At 40.7% G+C, this 16,890-nt stretch overlaps 1 protein-coding gene across 5 annotated transcripts in view; it reads right to left on the bottom strand.

Moving 5' to 3' along the window:
- ADAMTSL1 (ADAMTS like 1) overlaps positions 1-16,890 on the bottom strand; it is a 649,946-nt gene that overhangs the window by 192,750 nt on the left and 440,306 nt on the right. For all 5 annotated transcript variants that reach the window (XM_039544630.1, XM_039544629.1, XM_039544631.1 and 2 more), the window contains one exon: positions 11,230-11,466. In XM_039544630.1, coding sequence (XP_039400564.1) covers positions 11,230-11,466 — 237 coding nt within the window. The remainder of the gene's footprint in view (positions 1-11,229; positions 11,467-16,890) is intronic.

A 16,890-nucleotide genomic window follows, 5' to 3' on the forward strand; every position in this document is an offset into this window, starting at 1 on the left:
CGGTGGAGCCAAATGCTTGTATTTGTTGTGTATATTAGTATTGAAGACAAGATCCCCTCATCCTGGGGGCAAACAAGGACTGCCCTTGCCATGGTCAAACACACCCTCCGCACTCCCCACAGCTACTGTGAGTAAAATTAACAAGGATGCCAGAAACCACGCCTAACCCCAAGGGCTGAACTACTCAGGGAACAGCTGAGTTTAAACTATTCTTATGCAGGGGGCAGGCTTCTCCCCCCCAACCAGTCTCCTTTTCTAACCGGTCCTCCGTACCGGCTTGTACCGGCTTACTTTCACCTCCGCTGTGCTGTATCATTAAGCAATATGGTATCACAGCCTAACCTCCATGTTGCAACGGAATAAGTGTGTGAAAAAGGAATGAGATTCTCAACTATTTCAGGGGACTATGGCCTAATCCTGGGAGCTTTGCCATCAACTTCAATGAGAGTACAATCAACCCTATGTCCCTTTCTTTGTAGAGTCTTAAAACTGCTGCACATTACAGATATCTCAATGCAGGTCACACAACATTCTGTACATGACTAAATTCATTAAGAAAAGATACCTTCTGAGGAAAATAATCAGAGGATCTTCTTCCAGCTCAGCAGGGGATAACAGAAACATTCCCAACTCTATCATGACCCTGAGAGAACAGGTCTCACCTGGAGCTATCACTTTTTAAGCATCTCCCAAGCCAGTATACAGCCAACATTCATAACATTCACAACTTTGAATACAAAAATGATACATGCATACAAATAGGATTAATACATTCAGTAGATCATAACCTTTACAGAGATATGTTACATGGCATATGTAGCATAAAACACATTCTAAGCATATTTCCCTGAAGCCTTATGGGAGGTACCGTCACAGAGAGCTAACAGAAATACATCTCCACGAGCTGGGAATCACCCCTCCCCCTCAGCTCAAAGTGTACCCTAAACATTCAAAAGGCAATTCATGATTTTGGATGCCTCAATTTTGGTGCCCAAGCTGAGACAACATAAAAGCACCTGATTTTCAGAGGGTGGCTGCTCAGCAGTTTCTGAAAATGAGGCCCCATTCAGATGTCTCAAGTTGGCAACTAAAAATTGAGGCACCTCAAAATCATCAGTAACTTTTTGAAGGTATAAATCTGGGAGCCAAGCACATACTTCAAGAGTCATGAAGCTATCATGATCAGCACAGGAGGATGTTATGCCAAGATAAAACTGATTAAGGATGATCCCATCACTAATGCCTTCTAAATTTTTGGGAAGGTCGCCACCCTTGTACCTAGGAACTATAATAATGGGTGCATTACAAATGTCAAAGTTTCCATTTAAGAGGAAAAATTAAATTACCAAAAAAGGAGCCAAGGCAGCTGAATTACAGGAGACTGAAATCTCTGCAACATTTAACTAACTATGCTTTGTTTTCAATGCTTTCTTTCATTTTAGTCTGGCTTCTGCACTACTTCTGTCATTGCCTTGAGAAAAGAAAGAAAAAGTATCAACAGTAGCAGCTGGCAAGGGGAAATGAAGTCCCTAAAAATGAACAGATATTGACAGCAGCCCAAATGCTGCTTGTTAGATAATTAACCAGAGTGTGTTTATTTCCAGTTCACCATCAAAGAGCCTGTGATAACTGTTCCACTCCAGCCTCTCTCGCCATGGGAAGTGAAAAGCAACAACCCAAGTATGACAATCTCTGGGCTCAGTTACACTGAAACTTCAGTCTCACTTAGTTGTCATGGATAGTTAACATGCTATATTTAATGATATGGACACCTGCCATGCCTGGTCTGAAAATAATGGTGGTAAGTGTTTAATAGCACTTTGCTGCAGCATATAAGAATATTTGCTACAATCATAGTCATGATTTTGCAGGGTGTGCAGGGGTAAAAACAACAAAAGAGAAAAAACACACTGGTGAAAAATATACTTACATAAAAAAGAAATCATTGAAATGAATGGTACACACAGAACAAGAGAAAGAGAATGAAAAGAGGAAGTAGAAAATGAGGCAGTCTGGAATTTTCAGTACTCTTATACCATTATAGACAATTGCATTTATTCTTCATGTGTTCTGGTTTTTTTTGTTTTAATTCTTCTTATATTATCCCAAACCTTACCACATCATTCAATCAATATATCATCTGAAAGGAAGCCATTTCTCCCATCTACTGAAACTAATCTTTTACTATTGGTGGATCTGGATCCATTATCTAGGTAGTGGTATACCAGTATTACATTCAGGGGCGGCTCTAGGCATTTTGCCGCCCCAAGCACGACAGGCAGGCTGCCTTCGGTGGCTTGCCTGCGGGAGGTCCCCGGTCCTGCGGCATGCCTGTGGGAGATTCGCCGAAGCCGCGGGACCAGCGGACCCTCCGAAGGCAGCCTGCCTGCCGCCCTCGCGGCGACCGGCAGAGCGCCCCCCACGGCATGCTGCCCCAAGCACGCACTTGGCATGCAGGTGCCTGGAGCTGCCTCTGATTACGTTTGGAAAAGTTGTTAGTGTTATATGCTTCTTCAACTGTGATAAGTTCTGAATTGCAATGAAATAATTAAAGAATATTAAACTGTAATACTTGATGTCAAACTGGCTGTATCTGTGATCAAATGCACAGGCTAGGATTGTCCATTTAGAGCTCAATGCATCTGATGCCTTATTTTGGACTGGACTGGACTAGGCATATTCTAAAGACTAGCTGAATGCTGAGTGTTCTTTTGAGCACAGCTAGTAAAATACTATTCCTCTGTTTGCTTCAGAAAATCATTTCAGAGGACAACTGCACTAAACCTTCCCTTATTTTAGATGTTTATTAGTTGTTCCATTAAGACCAGTTTAACGCTACTGAAGACTATTTTACATTGAAAATGGATTAATTAGTTTTGAGAATGTCATGTATGTTTTCCCCCTCCCCCCAGAAAACAGAGCAAATGCCAGTAGAAGCAGACAACAGGGACATTGTACATAACAAAGCAATCCTAGATAGGTCACAATTTTATGAACACAAGCTGGGTTTGATTTGTGCTTCTACAAAACATACCACATAACATAGCCAAATGCAGCCTGACAGATTAGCAGCTAAGAGGTCCAGGACTGGAGCAATCAACAGTGTTGCAAGTCAGGACTGAGGCACATTGGCAGAGTTTGATGGGAATCTTGCAAAGTCCCTGCTCACAAACTCAGACCTGCCCAGACTTTTGCCTGAAGCCAGAGCGTCTTACATTTGAAACTTGGTGCCTCACATGCAAGACCTGTCTAATTTCTCATTAGCCTTTTGATCTCCTGCTTGCTCAGCAACTCCCCTTTACCACTCACCTCCACCCCCGTATCTGCGCTGCTCCACTAATCAATTTCTCCCTACTGTCACCCCATAGTGAGAAGCTGAATGCCTGTCTGAAGAGCTTTCTATGGTCAGCGTTCCCCAAATTACTCTAGGTTCCCTTCTGATCCTGTGTTTCAGGCAAAACAGAATGTGCTGATGATGGATTCACTGATAGGAAGGAATCTGTAAGGGGGTATAAGAGGGTAGCACTCGGGGCGGCTCCAGGCCCCAGCAAGCCAAGCGCATGCGTGGGGCGGCATGCCGCGAGGGGCGCTCTGCCGGTTGCCGGGAGGGCAGCAGGCAGGGCTCTGATGGACCTCCCGCAGGCGTGCCTGCAGAGGGTCCGCTGGTCCCGCAGCTTCGGTGGAGCCGCGGGACCAGCGGACCCTCTGCAGGCACGCCTGCGGGAGGTCCACCAGAGCCGTGGGACCAGCGACCGGCAGAGCGCCTCTGCGGCATGCCACCCTGCTTGGGGCGGCGAAATGTCTAGAGCCGCCCCTGGTAGCACTCTTACCTTGACAGCAAGAAAGGAGGCAGCTACTAACAGGGGAAGAAACAAATCCACATCTACCTCAAGCCTCTGGTTGGAACTGGACAGCTCTTTGAATATTGGGTCTAATTCTGCACTTTGGTCTACAGCATGAGCCAAATGCTGCCCACTGTTACACCAGGGTAAATGTGGAGTAATTTCATTGACTTGATCAACAGGCAAGACTGTTTAGCATCAATAAGTGGTTTGTCAATGGGCACAAAATCATAGATTAGGGTGGAATTGTTCCAGACTCCTAGCAGTGTAACTGAAGGCAGAACTTGGCCTCATGCATCCTCCTTGATTCCTTGTGATATTTTATAAAATTAAGCAGCTGTTTTCTGCCTGCTTGTGTATGTACCAATCTACCTGAATTCTTCCATATCCAAACATGCACTTCTTCAGGTCTGTATGTAGATTAGTGAGTACTCTGCTTCTTTTTGGAGAGTAACTGGTTGCAATTCTTCATATGGTCGATTTTTTGCAAGTGAGTTCAAAATCTGTTTCATATGCATTGCTTTACAGCTAACAGACTTTTGACAGAATAACTTACATGCTTGTACCTCTTCAGATATTTAGCTAACAGGGAGCTGTCTGCCTACATGTGTTTTCAAAGTCTAATCCTTTAACCTGAAAAAGTTGGAAGTTTCAGGATGGGACTTCATTTAGTATCAAGACTATCATCACAAATAGAGAGAGATAAATTTCTCCACAACCTGGAGCTTCATGATAAACTGAGTGTAACACCGATTCACGTACTTAGTCTTGGGCTGTGTTATCAAGAAGACTATTTGTGGAATTAGCAAACGAAGGAGATAAAGTGAAACAGAGGGAGAATAACGTGTGAGGGTTATGAAAACAGGAGGGACAAGCAAAGGGAAAACAGTGAAAAGGCCAACAATGAATAAGAAGCATTTCTCTGCTCACCAGAAACAGAGCTAAATCCAAGGTTTTTGGTGTAAGAGAAAACAGGGAAATGCTAGAAAGAAATCAGTCACTGTGTGACAGGAGATAATTTTTGTTTTTATTTTTAAAAGTCCTAGTAACTTTCATGGAATATTGTTATGTGTACACACTAATCAGAGGGGCCATGCTCCTTTCTGCTTCTGTGCTACAGACAGCCAGCACTAGCTTACAGTACACACAGGCTGGGATTACTAGGGAAAGGAGACCTCCATAAAACAGGCAGTTGATTGTTTGGATAACCAAGGAAAATGCTGCATCAGTTACAATTGGGACAACAGATAAGAACGAAGTCCACAAATTATCGCAATTTACTGAATGAATGCAGAGAGAAAATATAAATATGTAACTATATATGGAACAGTTCAAGAACTTACAGATTGTTACTGAAGAAAACAACAATTCTACATGCAGTGCAGTGTTACTGAACACTGACTAGGGCCCAGACACTGGTTGGGGCCTCTTGGCGCTACCAGAATACAAATAGCACAGGAACTCCCCCATGTGAACCTTACAAACTGCCCTTGGAATACTGCCCTTGCAGGAGATCAATTTGGAGTGGGGAATGGTGGAGGAGGGAGAGTACGAGACTTGCAAACTCTGCCAATCCCAGGGATCTTTGGGAAATGGAAGCTGCAGAATGGAATACTTATTAAAAGGGATTCACTGTCAATTTAAAAATCACGCTTCTGCTTACAAAATGTTCACCCTATTACTGCTTGTTAGAAGATTTACTACAGCTTACTGAAACTGAAAGAGGTTATAGAAAAAAATATTTCACTGCATTTTCAGTTTGGATCCTTTCAGCATAGAAGAGCATTTTTCATTCTTTTCTTCCGAACAGATAATCACACTTCTCCTCTCTTTGAGTGAACCTTTCACACAGCAACGAGGGAGAGAAAAACATTTTAAAATGCAGGAAAATATGTTTGTAAAACCACAAAGATTGGGCAGGGAGGGCTCATGGTCAGGTGTAAGACCTGAAACTACTTTAAATTCACTTAAAAAAACCCAACCAAGTATATTGTGAGCTGATGGGATGTACCTTTAAGTCTGCTTTCTCGTGAGGTGTGAGCTGCATAAAACAAAGTGACAATATAAGTGCTTTAACAAATGCTCAGAGCAGTTGGCTCACCCTCTTTGTTGCTGCTGGTGATGACGATGATTGAAGTATGATGAAAAATGGCAACCTTGATTTCAAATAAGCGTAATATGATATTTTATAAGAAAAGCAGAATGAAAGAACAAAGAGCCCTGTTATACAACTTAACCATTCAGCAGCCAAAGTAGAATTTTCCACTTATATTCAAATTCCCATTTATTTATTTTTTCATGCAATATATATAATATTTAAACATAGCTAAACTGCTTTCATATCAGTTTACTTTGTTATAACTTATGCATTTCTAATGCCAGGAGATTTTGATCCTTTGACGTAGACTGAAAATTGAAAGCTACCAAGTTATCATGACTCTAGCTAAAGTGACTGTTTCTGAAAGCAATTAGGAACTTCATATCTCCATCAGCTCACAAGCAAAGTGTCACAGGTGGCTACTGAATCAGAGATGAGAAGGCACCAACGATATCTGCACACAGTAGAGTCAGTGGGTTGGTTTCTAATGTTCGTTATCTTGGTGTAATTAAGGATCACTGGTGGAACAGAGATCAGAATGTGGCCTGTGATACCAGGAAATCAAGATGGACCCATTAGTTACTCAAGATACTGATGGGAGAGTGTCCAACAGCCTTTTGAGGAAAATCATCTTCACCCTCTCAAAGCCCAGACATATAGACTAGAAATAGGAAGAGCTGAAGTTAAAAAAAGAAAAGGGACAGTTTTAAATTGCTCCAATCTTCCTAATGTGCCCAGGCTCCCCTTTCAGCAAGTGTGTTGCCCTCCAGACACTTTCTATTATAAAAACTACAATACCGATCCTGTAAACATGTATCTAACTTTACTCACGTGAACAGTTCCATTGACTTCAGTTCAAGGACTCATGTGGGCTAAAGTATACATATGTAACATATGGTTTGCAGAATGGGGGGTCTAAGATAGGAACAGCTCAGTATTTCAGATCTGGATTTTATGACAGAAAAATGAGTTGAAGATAGGGACAAGAAACAGCTGCCAAAAGGCAAGATGGGCTTCTAGAAGATTGGAGGAAAGAGAAGGGGTTCAAATAGTCCAGGAAACCAAAGAAAAAAGGAGATTTAAAATGGTTAGAAACAACAGCAAAAAAGAAGGGTGGGATTTTCAAAAGTGCTCAGTGTTGGCCAAACATTGCTCCAATGGAGGTCAATAGCAAAACTCCCAGCAGCATTAGGCCAATGCAGAGTGCTTTTGAAAACCCCACCCTAAGTGTATTCTAAATATTAAGGAAAATCTGTTCACAACATTATCTACACTATTCCTATTCTTCCACTAGAATCTGCCTTTCCTATCGATGGACACATTGCATGAAGCGCACTAGAGCCACAATTAACAAATAGAGTTATGGAGGATAGGCAAAGTAGGATTCTTAAACTTCTACCGCTGCTAAGAATGTATGCTGTCGCCGAGCTTTATGTGGAACTCCCACTGGCTTCAATGGGTGTTGTACATCAGAACAAAGGTAGGATATGGCCCTTATGTGTTAGCAAATCGTTGCATATTGTAATCAAAGGGATCTGGAAAAAAAGGGGATACTGTATATCTTGTAGGACTCCCTAAATAGCAGAGCCATCCTCTCTGCTTGCTACCATAAGAAGGAATAGTCAAAAGTGAAAAAGAAGCATTTACTGAATAAGCAACATTTCTCTCTCTGTCACACACACACACACCCCTGCCACGTTGTAAATAAAGATAACGTAAGCATCTCTCCAACAACATCTAAACGTTCTCCTAATGAGTCTAGGATTCCTGATACAGCTGCTTCTAACTCCATAACACTACATATGATGGTAGCTTTGCTTATTCCGAATATAGTCAGAAGTCTGTGTTGATTTTATGCTAAACTGGTGGGTGGTCATATGTACAGCAAAAATGTCAGATTGCTTGTAATACTTATTACAAAAATCTTCTAAACATGACACTCAGCTACTGGGATCTCTAAACCTCTGAGAAATATGAAAAATAAGGGATAAAAACCAGAAAAATATAGCTTAAATTCGGTATGGAGGAACTTGAAAAGGAAATTAACAAATGCAGACTTGCCAGTGTGGGGCAGAGAACATCACCTTCTACTCAGGGAATGGTAGTGAGTCACACAGAAAGAAAGCTAACTCTTTATTCCTGACATTACCACCTTTGGGAACAGCTTGTAGACACATGATATGCCACAGACTGACCCCAGTCACATACACGAAGAAACAGTCATCTAGTTGGGCTGAAATCTGACACATATCGCTTATTGTTGGATCCACTGGAAAAAAATGTGTCATTTCTATAAAAGCCCATACCTATCTTAATGTCACTGACACCAATGGAGAATTGTTACTAAGATTCATTAATCTTAGTAGCAATGTTTATACGCTTTACAAAGTGCACACTTTTTTTTTCTAGCTTTAAAACATTAATTTCCTGCTCTACTGCCAGCTAGAGAGTATAAGAAAGCTATGGTCGTGTAACCAGAAGAATATATTATGAGAGTCCATGGGGTTCCCTTTATTACAGAATCAGTCAAATGGTGCCCCAGGTCAGTGGAAACCTGCAAGTGAGCCAGCAAGACACTTTGACTTTCTTGGATTTTGTGACAATTTCAGCATGAATAACCTAGAAAAGGTACCCCTACCTCCCTGCAACAGAGTGATCTTGGGGCTTGCAACCAGTCTATTCATAAACACGCTGTCACTCTGGGGTCATAGAAGGACCTCACGGTAAATTTGCAGCTGTGACCTTTGAAGGTTGCCTTTTTCTGTAGCCATGACAAATCCACATGGCTGCAGGCTTGAAACTGTCTGCTATCGTGCCCTCATTGATGCAATTCTGGTGTCATCTCTGGTGAAAATATCACAGAAATATAGATAGAAAAGGTTACTTTGAGTTTTGAGATGTTAAGGTTAAAGTTTATGGACCTGATTAACAATGGGTTACCAACCTGGATATGCTAGCTCTGCCTTAATGTAAAATATTAACTTGAAAGGATTATTTTTCCTCCCTTAAAATTTATATATACCCAAAATGTATGCAGCTGAGAGTTTATCCAAATAGCACCTCCAGGCCAAAAGGGTGGCTTTCTAATTTTAATAAGGATACAAGAGTCTTTTCCCTTTGCTCATCTACACTTCTAGCCCTGTCCCATGCTCTCAGGAGTCACTAACTTTTTCAGCATAGCAGGTACATTAAAACTACTACTCAGATTGTGATTCTTCATCAGACACAAAGAGTAAATACAGTTGGCCATATGCAGAGGTGGTGCAATGACTGAACCCCTAAGTTGCCTTAAGTATAAAAGGTACAGAAATCTTAATGTTAATTAATGATGAGACATGGAATTTTTTTTGGTCAGAAATTATGCAATATTTATATAGGTCACAAATCATGAGAAAATGTTGGCATAATAATACTTAAGGTTAAGATAATTTCCAAGATCTTGGAAAAGAGTTGATCATTTTATTTATGAATTTAAAAATTATGCCACATATACATGGTTGATACATCTAAGGAAAAGATCAGTGTAGTCGAAGTTTCTCAGCTAAGACTGGTACTAATGTGCTTTAGGACAGCAGCTAATGAACTTATCTATCTATCTTGGAAAACTGAATGTACCTGTCCCCTTGGTGTCTAAGCAACATAGAAAGTTAAGCAGTATCAGAGTTCACTGTAGAAATGGTGCAGTTACTTTCTATTCCTCCAGGAACAAGTAGGGACATGCAATTGGCAATGTGCTTGTTTTACTGGTAGATATTGGTTTTCGTGGTGGGTGTTGGTTATGAGTACTATTCCTGGGGGAAGTCCTTCTCAGAAAAGTGCATCTTACATTTGGACCTAAACACAAGTCAGGCTTGAACCCAAATTGATCACTTCTGGCAAGGAGTTATAAAGCTGGGGTTCTGACCCAGAGAACACACTGCTCCAGTTCCCAGCTTGCTTTGGCCAAAACACTTGAACAAACTCATTTCTCTATCCAGGCTCTTGGGCACCTTCGTGGATAAACTGCAAAACAACTAGAAGTGGGATTCCCCAATTATGCAAACTTCACTTTTAAGAAACATTTATGTCCTCAGCTGAAACCAAGAGATATAACCCTGTTTCAGATCACAAATGAGGTCAATCGGATAAGTGAGGTCTGTTCTATATACCCTATACCATTCAGTTTCAAATTCCCACTAACTATAAAGACCACTGCTGGGTCAGAGTAGATCATCGAAGAGAAAGAGTAAATGGGAAAAAAAACCAAGAATGAGAATGCAGCTGAAAATCCATTCACAAACCTAATAAAATATTAAAAATACGTAGGATTGCAGATGGAGCTGAGCCTGGAAGTTTGGATCTGGATCCAGAGTCTTCCAAAGTTCAGGGATGTTTGGATCCAAAGTTCTGGTTTGTCACATGATAGAGATAGAGCACCAGCAACTGAGTTCAGATCTCAATCTGAACCTCCCCAAAGTTCAGAGTTTAAGTCCAGCCAGTCTCTAGATAGCCCCATGTGTGACAATTTAAGTACAATCTCAAAAATAAATAGCAATGCTAAACCAGTGCAATGAAAGAAATTAGATGAATTAGAAAAATCAATAAAATAATGAAAGAATCAATAAGTAAATCTGAAAAAAGCAAAGTTAATGCATAGCATTTTGACAGCCCTTTCCACCTGTAGATCTCAAAGTACTTTGAAGAGCAGCATTAACAATATTTCCCCTATTTTACAGATGGGGAAACTGAGGCATAGAAAGACTAAGTGATTTGCTCAGAGTTACTCAAGAAATCACTGGCTGAGTTTCCAGTTTAGTGCTCCATCCACTGAATCACTATATTGTTTGTGACTTGTAGAGAGCATAATTTGAATAGTAATATTCAAGGGCAGATTAATTTCCTCAATCTTGGGAAGATCTAAAATATAATTAAATATTAAATTGTTCCTTTTTAGGGTAATTTTTTCCAATAGGATCAGCTGCTATAGCTAAATGTATAAAATGCAGGAACCATCAACCATATTTTTTTCCAAGCGAAAAGAAGGGAAAGTCATCACCCCTTCCCCACAACACCCCCCCCAAAAAAGAGAAAAATCCCTTTGTTTCATGAATCTGCCCAGCAATTCCTATAGTACTTTACAGAAAGCATATTAAAATGATTGTGAAAACAGAAATACGTAAAAAGAAAACCCTACAGCTGTGCAAATAAAGGGGGGAATGGAGGACGAGAGAAAGAAGGAGTGAGTGACAGACAGATATTCAGGAAAAGAATCATTATAACATATGCTAGAATAAGAACTCCCCTGCTTACTTGGCACAAGCCACTAATGCACATATCCAGTGACTCAGTGTAGCATCGCGTGCCGTCAAGAACCTTCGGAGCCAGTTCCACAACAAGGGTTGTCCCTTTGGCTTGGCACTTCAGTGAACACGGGTTGTCAGGGTCATTAGAGACAGGAAGCCATTCATAAAACTGTCCCTGGTACTTGACATCGTTATGAGCAGAACACTGCTGGGCCCGAAAATCACCGGCTTCTGGAGGGCAATCCTGACGAGGAGAAAAGGGAGAGAGAGAGAAAGAGGTCAGCTCCAAGGGGGCTAATTACATTTTTGTCAAGGACGTATAGCTGGCAGCACCAGAGTAACACACTTAGATGTAGGAGTTTTTCACTTAGGCAAACACAGTGGTCAAAGTATTCCATGCCATTTTATCTGCCGATAGTTCACCAGACTACTATGCATTCAGGGGATTACTGTAGCAATACTGAAAAACAACAACGCCACTAGGAAATACGTTTCAGCATAGGACAGACACATGCTTGTCCTACCCATAAAACGTAACAGTCACGAAATGTTCTTATTAACTTTAAAACTACATACACACACAAATCTTTAGCTAACTTTTCTTTTTCCTTTGGGAAAATAATCACAAATTACTCAATTCAAATGTTTGTTTGTATAAGCATTCCTAACTAGCTTCCCCACCCCCCAAAGTGAACTAAATCAGTCAGTGAAGCAACAAGAGCCAGAAATGCTACGTATATTTGTATTACTTCAACCTGGCTAATACAGGCACAGATTTCACAATCCACAGAATCAGCAATTTTTTAGGTTTTGCTTACAAATGTTAAAATCCTTTGTTAAGCTCTCTGGGAAGGTTTCTGAAACATTTTGGGTGCAGACATAAATGCCCTAATTTGCAATAAATTATGTGATAAGGACTGCTAGCTGCTGAATATTCAGACCACACAGTACACATTTCACTTATTGATGAATACAGATCTTATTTGAACTGCTCTCTCTGAGATGACAGTTGAATGCTTTCCATACACAGATATATTGTATCAGTATTGCTAAGCCTTAGCATTCAAAAATAATTAGTTGAGTCTCATGAAATCATGAGATCGACTTAAAATCATGAGATTTGTAAAAATAGTAAAATTTGTCTTCTGCTTTTTGATCCCTTAGGGTTCACATTTTTACGCTTTTCTCTGCAACCCCAGGGCTAAAAGCTCCTTTTTTATTAAATGGAAGCCAAGAGTCTTGAATAATCACATGATTTCAGGCTCTGGGTCTACAGGACAAACACTAAATATCATAAGAACTGTGGTAAAATAGCAAGAATTTGCAATGCTGCTGCATTAGGATTTCAGTGACCCTTGAGTCCTCCCTAGCTCATCCTGTTTCTGCAGTGAAGGCTATTCTTCTTGGTGTTTAAGTGCTGGTTCAGTGTTATATCTGTTACCTCCTTTATCTGGGGGCTATATCTTTTATCTACTAAGGAGTATAAAAATGGACCCTTGTCTTGATTCAATAGGTCTTTAGCATATCTAACTACAATGATCCTAGTCTTCACAAAATTCTACAGTATCCTTATTAGCTTCCTGTATATCTAGTCTTGCCTTGAAGTAAACCTTTTCTCTGATGAATCCTGTGGCACCTTATAGACTAACAGACGTTTTGCAGCATGAGCTTTCGTGGGTGAATACCCACTTCTTCAGATGACTTGCATCTGAAGAAGTGGGTATTCACCCACGAAAGCTCATGCTGCAAAACGTCTGTTAGTCTATAAGGTGCCACAGGATTCTTTGTTGCTTTTACAGATCCAGACTAACACGGCTACCCCTCTGATACTTTTCTCTGATGGAGATTCCAACATCTTTCTTGACAGCTTTGTCCAAAGAAAAGCCTTAGCCAAAACGTGTCCTCTCAGTTTTATACCATCACTCCCAGTTTCTGCTGTGCTAGCTATTTACAATACTTCCCTTGCACTTCCATTTGTTAACTCCTTGCTGGTATTTTTAAACTGCTCCAATTTCTACATTGTTTGGTAAGAAAGGTATAGTCATTGCGAGTGTTGCAGGTAAATTTTAAAACTTAAAAACTTTATGGCTTGTATTGATCAGGTTCTAAGCAGTAGTATTTCTTACTTGGCAAGCTTTCAGATTACTCTTGTGAGCTAACTGGGAGACACTTTTTATTGGTGCACTCGGACTGCACGGAAAACAAATATTCTGTTTCGTGAAAAAATGTGATGTTTCAACATTTGTTTTTGTTCTACTTTGGAACTAGAACTAAAACTAGACCTTGAAAAAAGTAGTGTTAAAAACAAGCAAGAACAGCCAATGGCCCTGTGTTTATGGCACTTACCTGGGATACAGGAGACCTGGGCTAAAGATGACGCTCTGCCTGATTCAGAGCAGGTTCAATCTCTCCTGGTGGAGCTATTTTGCTTTGTATAAATAATTAACTATTCATTGAGCCACAAAGACCGATACAAGAGCCTATTGGTTAGGGCACTTGCCTAGGAATCCTGCAGAGCAAGGATTTGATCCTGGGTCTCCCATATACTATGCCCACACTCAGAGGGGATGGATGTCTTCCATGCTTCAAGTGTGAAATAAATGGAGTCACCATAGCAGACGACAGCACAACTTTATGACAGTCAGAGGAACGGTGGAAAAAGGGACTTTGGCTGCCCCCTACTCTAGAGTTATGTACATCGAAGTTCTAAAACGAGCCCCAATCACCCTCTCCCCGTAAGTGTAGTGGATGAGGACAAAGTGGGTCAACTTCAGGCTTTACTCCTGCAGAACTCAAACAACACTCAACTTCTGTTAATCCATAATGGAAGAACACACGTTATGTCTAGATGCATTTATTTTCCATTCTTAAAAAAAACCCTGTAAAATTATGCACCAGTTAGTTGTGCCCCTCCTCATGCTCCTGGCAAACTGCCAATGCGGATCTGCACGTGGCAAAGTTTGGGCACCCTTTACACAGACTGAACAGAGTAGAGTAGATTCATATTCTAGGTCCAGTTCTGCCTCCATAGATGTGTATCTGCAGGCAGAATTGGGCCTTCCGTTCTACTTTTAAACAAAGGTGAACAAGGCAATCAAAGCTTGACCCAAGATCTGGTTTAGGTATGTGTTCAGGACAATCTGTGGCCTCACTTCCTGCCATAAAAACCGTACAGTGCATATCCCTCTCTGAATTTTCCTGTCCATAAGTGTATAGAGTCAGGTCTAATAGCTTGGCTTATGCTGTAGCTCACAGAGCCAAGCCAGAACTCTTGTTTGGTTCTAGCTTGGCTCTGCCTTCAAAACTTCCTGGCTTGTGCAGTTTTATTTTTATAAAGACAAAAGGCCCAATAAACTGCACAACATGGAGAGTTCATAATCCTGCTTTGTACACGTTTCACTACATTTGTTTATTTGGGTTTTATTTTTAAAACAAAGAGATAAAAATACATAGTCAACATAACAAGCTCGCAGGACATTGCAGGTGACCAATACCAAATGTTAACTACTTCCAGTCTTTGATTTCCCTGATCAGAATAAAACAATGGATTTAAATAGCATATAGAGCTAGTTTTTAAAAGAAGTTTTCATGGGAAACTTGAAGCCATTCAAAGAATAAATGTAAGCACCCATACATATACGGCACAAGCATACACATACTGGCATGCACGTGCAAAAGAATTTGACCCTGCTGTGCAGAGAAGCATTACAAGTCATGTATGTCACTTCTTTCCCATTAATGCCCTAGGCCTGGCACTAAACATGTTTGAAGACCTCTTCACTGGGCTTGGGGTGAACTTCACTGCCATGTACACTTACACACACACACTTTTATTCTGTGATTCTGCTTGGAAATGTAAACAATTAGTATCTTTTTACACCCCAAGGGAGACTATTAAGAAAAATAACAGCCCAAATTCTTTCTTCCATTGTATGGGATACAATGACGACATGTGGAGTGAAAGTCAGTACAGAATTTGGCTCATTTTTTCCTCATGTCCAGAGGTGGGTTTTTTTGGTAAGTATTATTTGTTGTTTGTATTATGGTAGTGGGCAGAGCCTCACTGTGTTGGGCATTGTGCAACCATTCAATTAAAGACAGAATACAGTCCCTGCCCCAAAGAGCTTAGAGTCTAAAAATTGGTATTGTAGCTGCTGAATGAGCAGGCAAGACAAAGTCATGATATTTGGCCACATGTTTTGTCCATCCTGTAAAATATGATTTACTTCTAAACAACTATTACACCTTCATATACGATAATGAGCTCTCTTGTCTTTTCTGTCACAATCTCCCTGCACCTCACTTTTTAAAATTTAAAGGTCAGACGAGCAGTTTTTCAGTCAGCAGAAACCATAGGGTCTGATTTCATGATGCTTTTCCACTTGTGAAAATGCTTTGCTCCAATCATTAAAAAAAAAAAAAGAAATGAAGCTCAGCTGTTGCAAATGGATGGGGTTGGGAGAGTTGAACGATCCTCCACTAGTGTAAACTGGCATAGCTCCATTGCACCCCTACAGCATTAACGGTTTTATCCCAGTTAAGTATCTAGCCCTGGAAGAGTAACCTGCCAAGCTGACTGAACCTGAGATGGGAGTTACTCTAGCTTAGCACTACATTCTCATTTTAATATTTTGTAGAAAAGATGGCTGTGGGCTTGGGTAGAAATAGGGCATAAAGGCCTTTCCTCTCCCTGGAGAATCAGAAAGAGACGGATAGAATGGAAAGACTCATTCAACTTAAGTCTCTTTTCAGCTGTTCTCCCTTCCCTCCTCATTAAGGCTTCTCAGGGCAGGCAAAAGTCTAATGAGTTAAAAAAAAAGGCATTGGTTCATGAATTAACTTTGCCTAGAATCACTCTGCTAGGTGTAGAAGGCTGTTTCATGATCATCAACATGCAGAGGTTTGTGGAATCTTTCTGACCAATGGAGTCAGTGCAGGATGTCCATAAACTGTTAATCCGGTCAGGTCGAGATTGTCTCCATCCCTGCGAAAACAGACTTCACTTTAAAGATGGCCAGAAATTCCCTTAGGTGTATGAAACCTACTATTTTAAAACAAACACAGAAGTTTCAGCCTCATTTCTTAAGCACCTAATCCTGACTGCATTATTAAGGCTTCATTCACTACCTCCCCTCCAAATTTTTTTTTAACCTGACCTCTTAGTTGCCCCTATTGTAATTCATAAGGTCCGTGGAGTTCTGCCATATTTGAATCCCATTCAAAACACTTTCTATTAATCAACGAGCCAGTGGAAAAGATAAGATGAATCCCAGATGTCCCTTGATGGCGATAGGTAGATCAGATTACATGGGACAAAAGAGGGTCAGGCTTTTTAAAGTTTACTTAGTGGGTGAAACGTAAAAGATCATATCTAGGCGCTTATAAGGTGGAAGCAGTTGTGGAGTCTTTAAAACAGTTTACAGTATAGATACTTGTATATTTTCAGAGGCCAAGAGAGATTTACTGTAGATTGAGCTTTTCCTTTGCGCAAAAAATGGCAAACAACTGGACTATTCTGTGTAGCATCTGACATAACAGTTTATTGAATCAGTTCCATGGCATATGTGCTCTAGTTTGACTCCACAGGCTTATTTATAAAAAGGACAAATCCAGAGGTCCTCCTGCACTCGGAGTTTGTCTGAGTAAAGACTGAGTAAGCACCTGAGAG

Source organism: Mauremys reevesii, linkage group 6 (assembly GCF_016161935.1).
Source record: "Mauremys reevesii isolate NIE-2019 linkage group 6, ASM1616193v1, whole genome shotgun sequence".
Lineage (NCBI taxonomy): Eukaryota > Metazoa > Chordata > Testudines > Geoemydidae > Mauremys > Mauremys reevesii.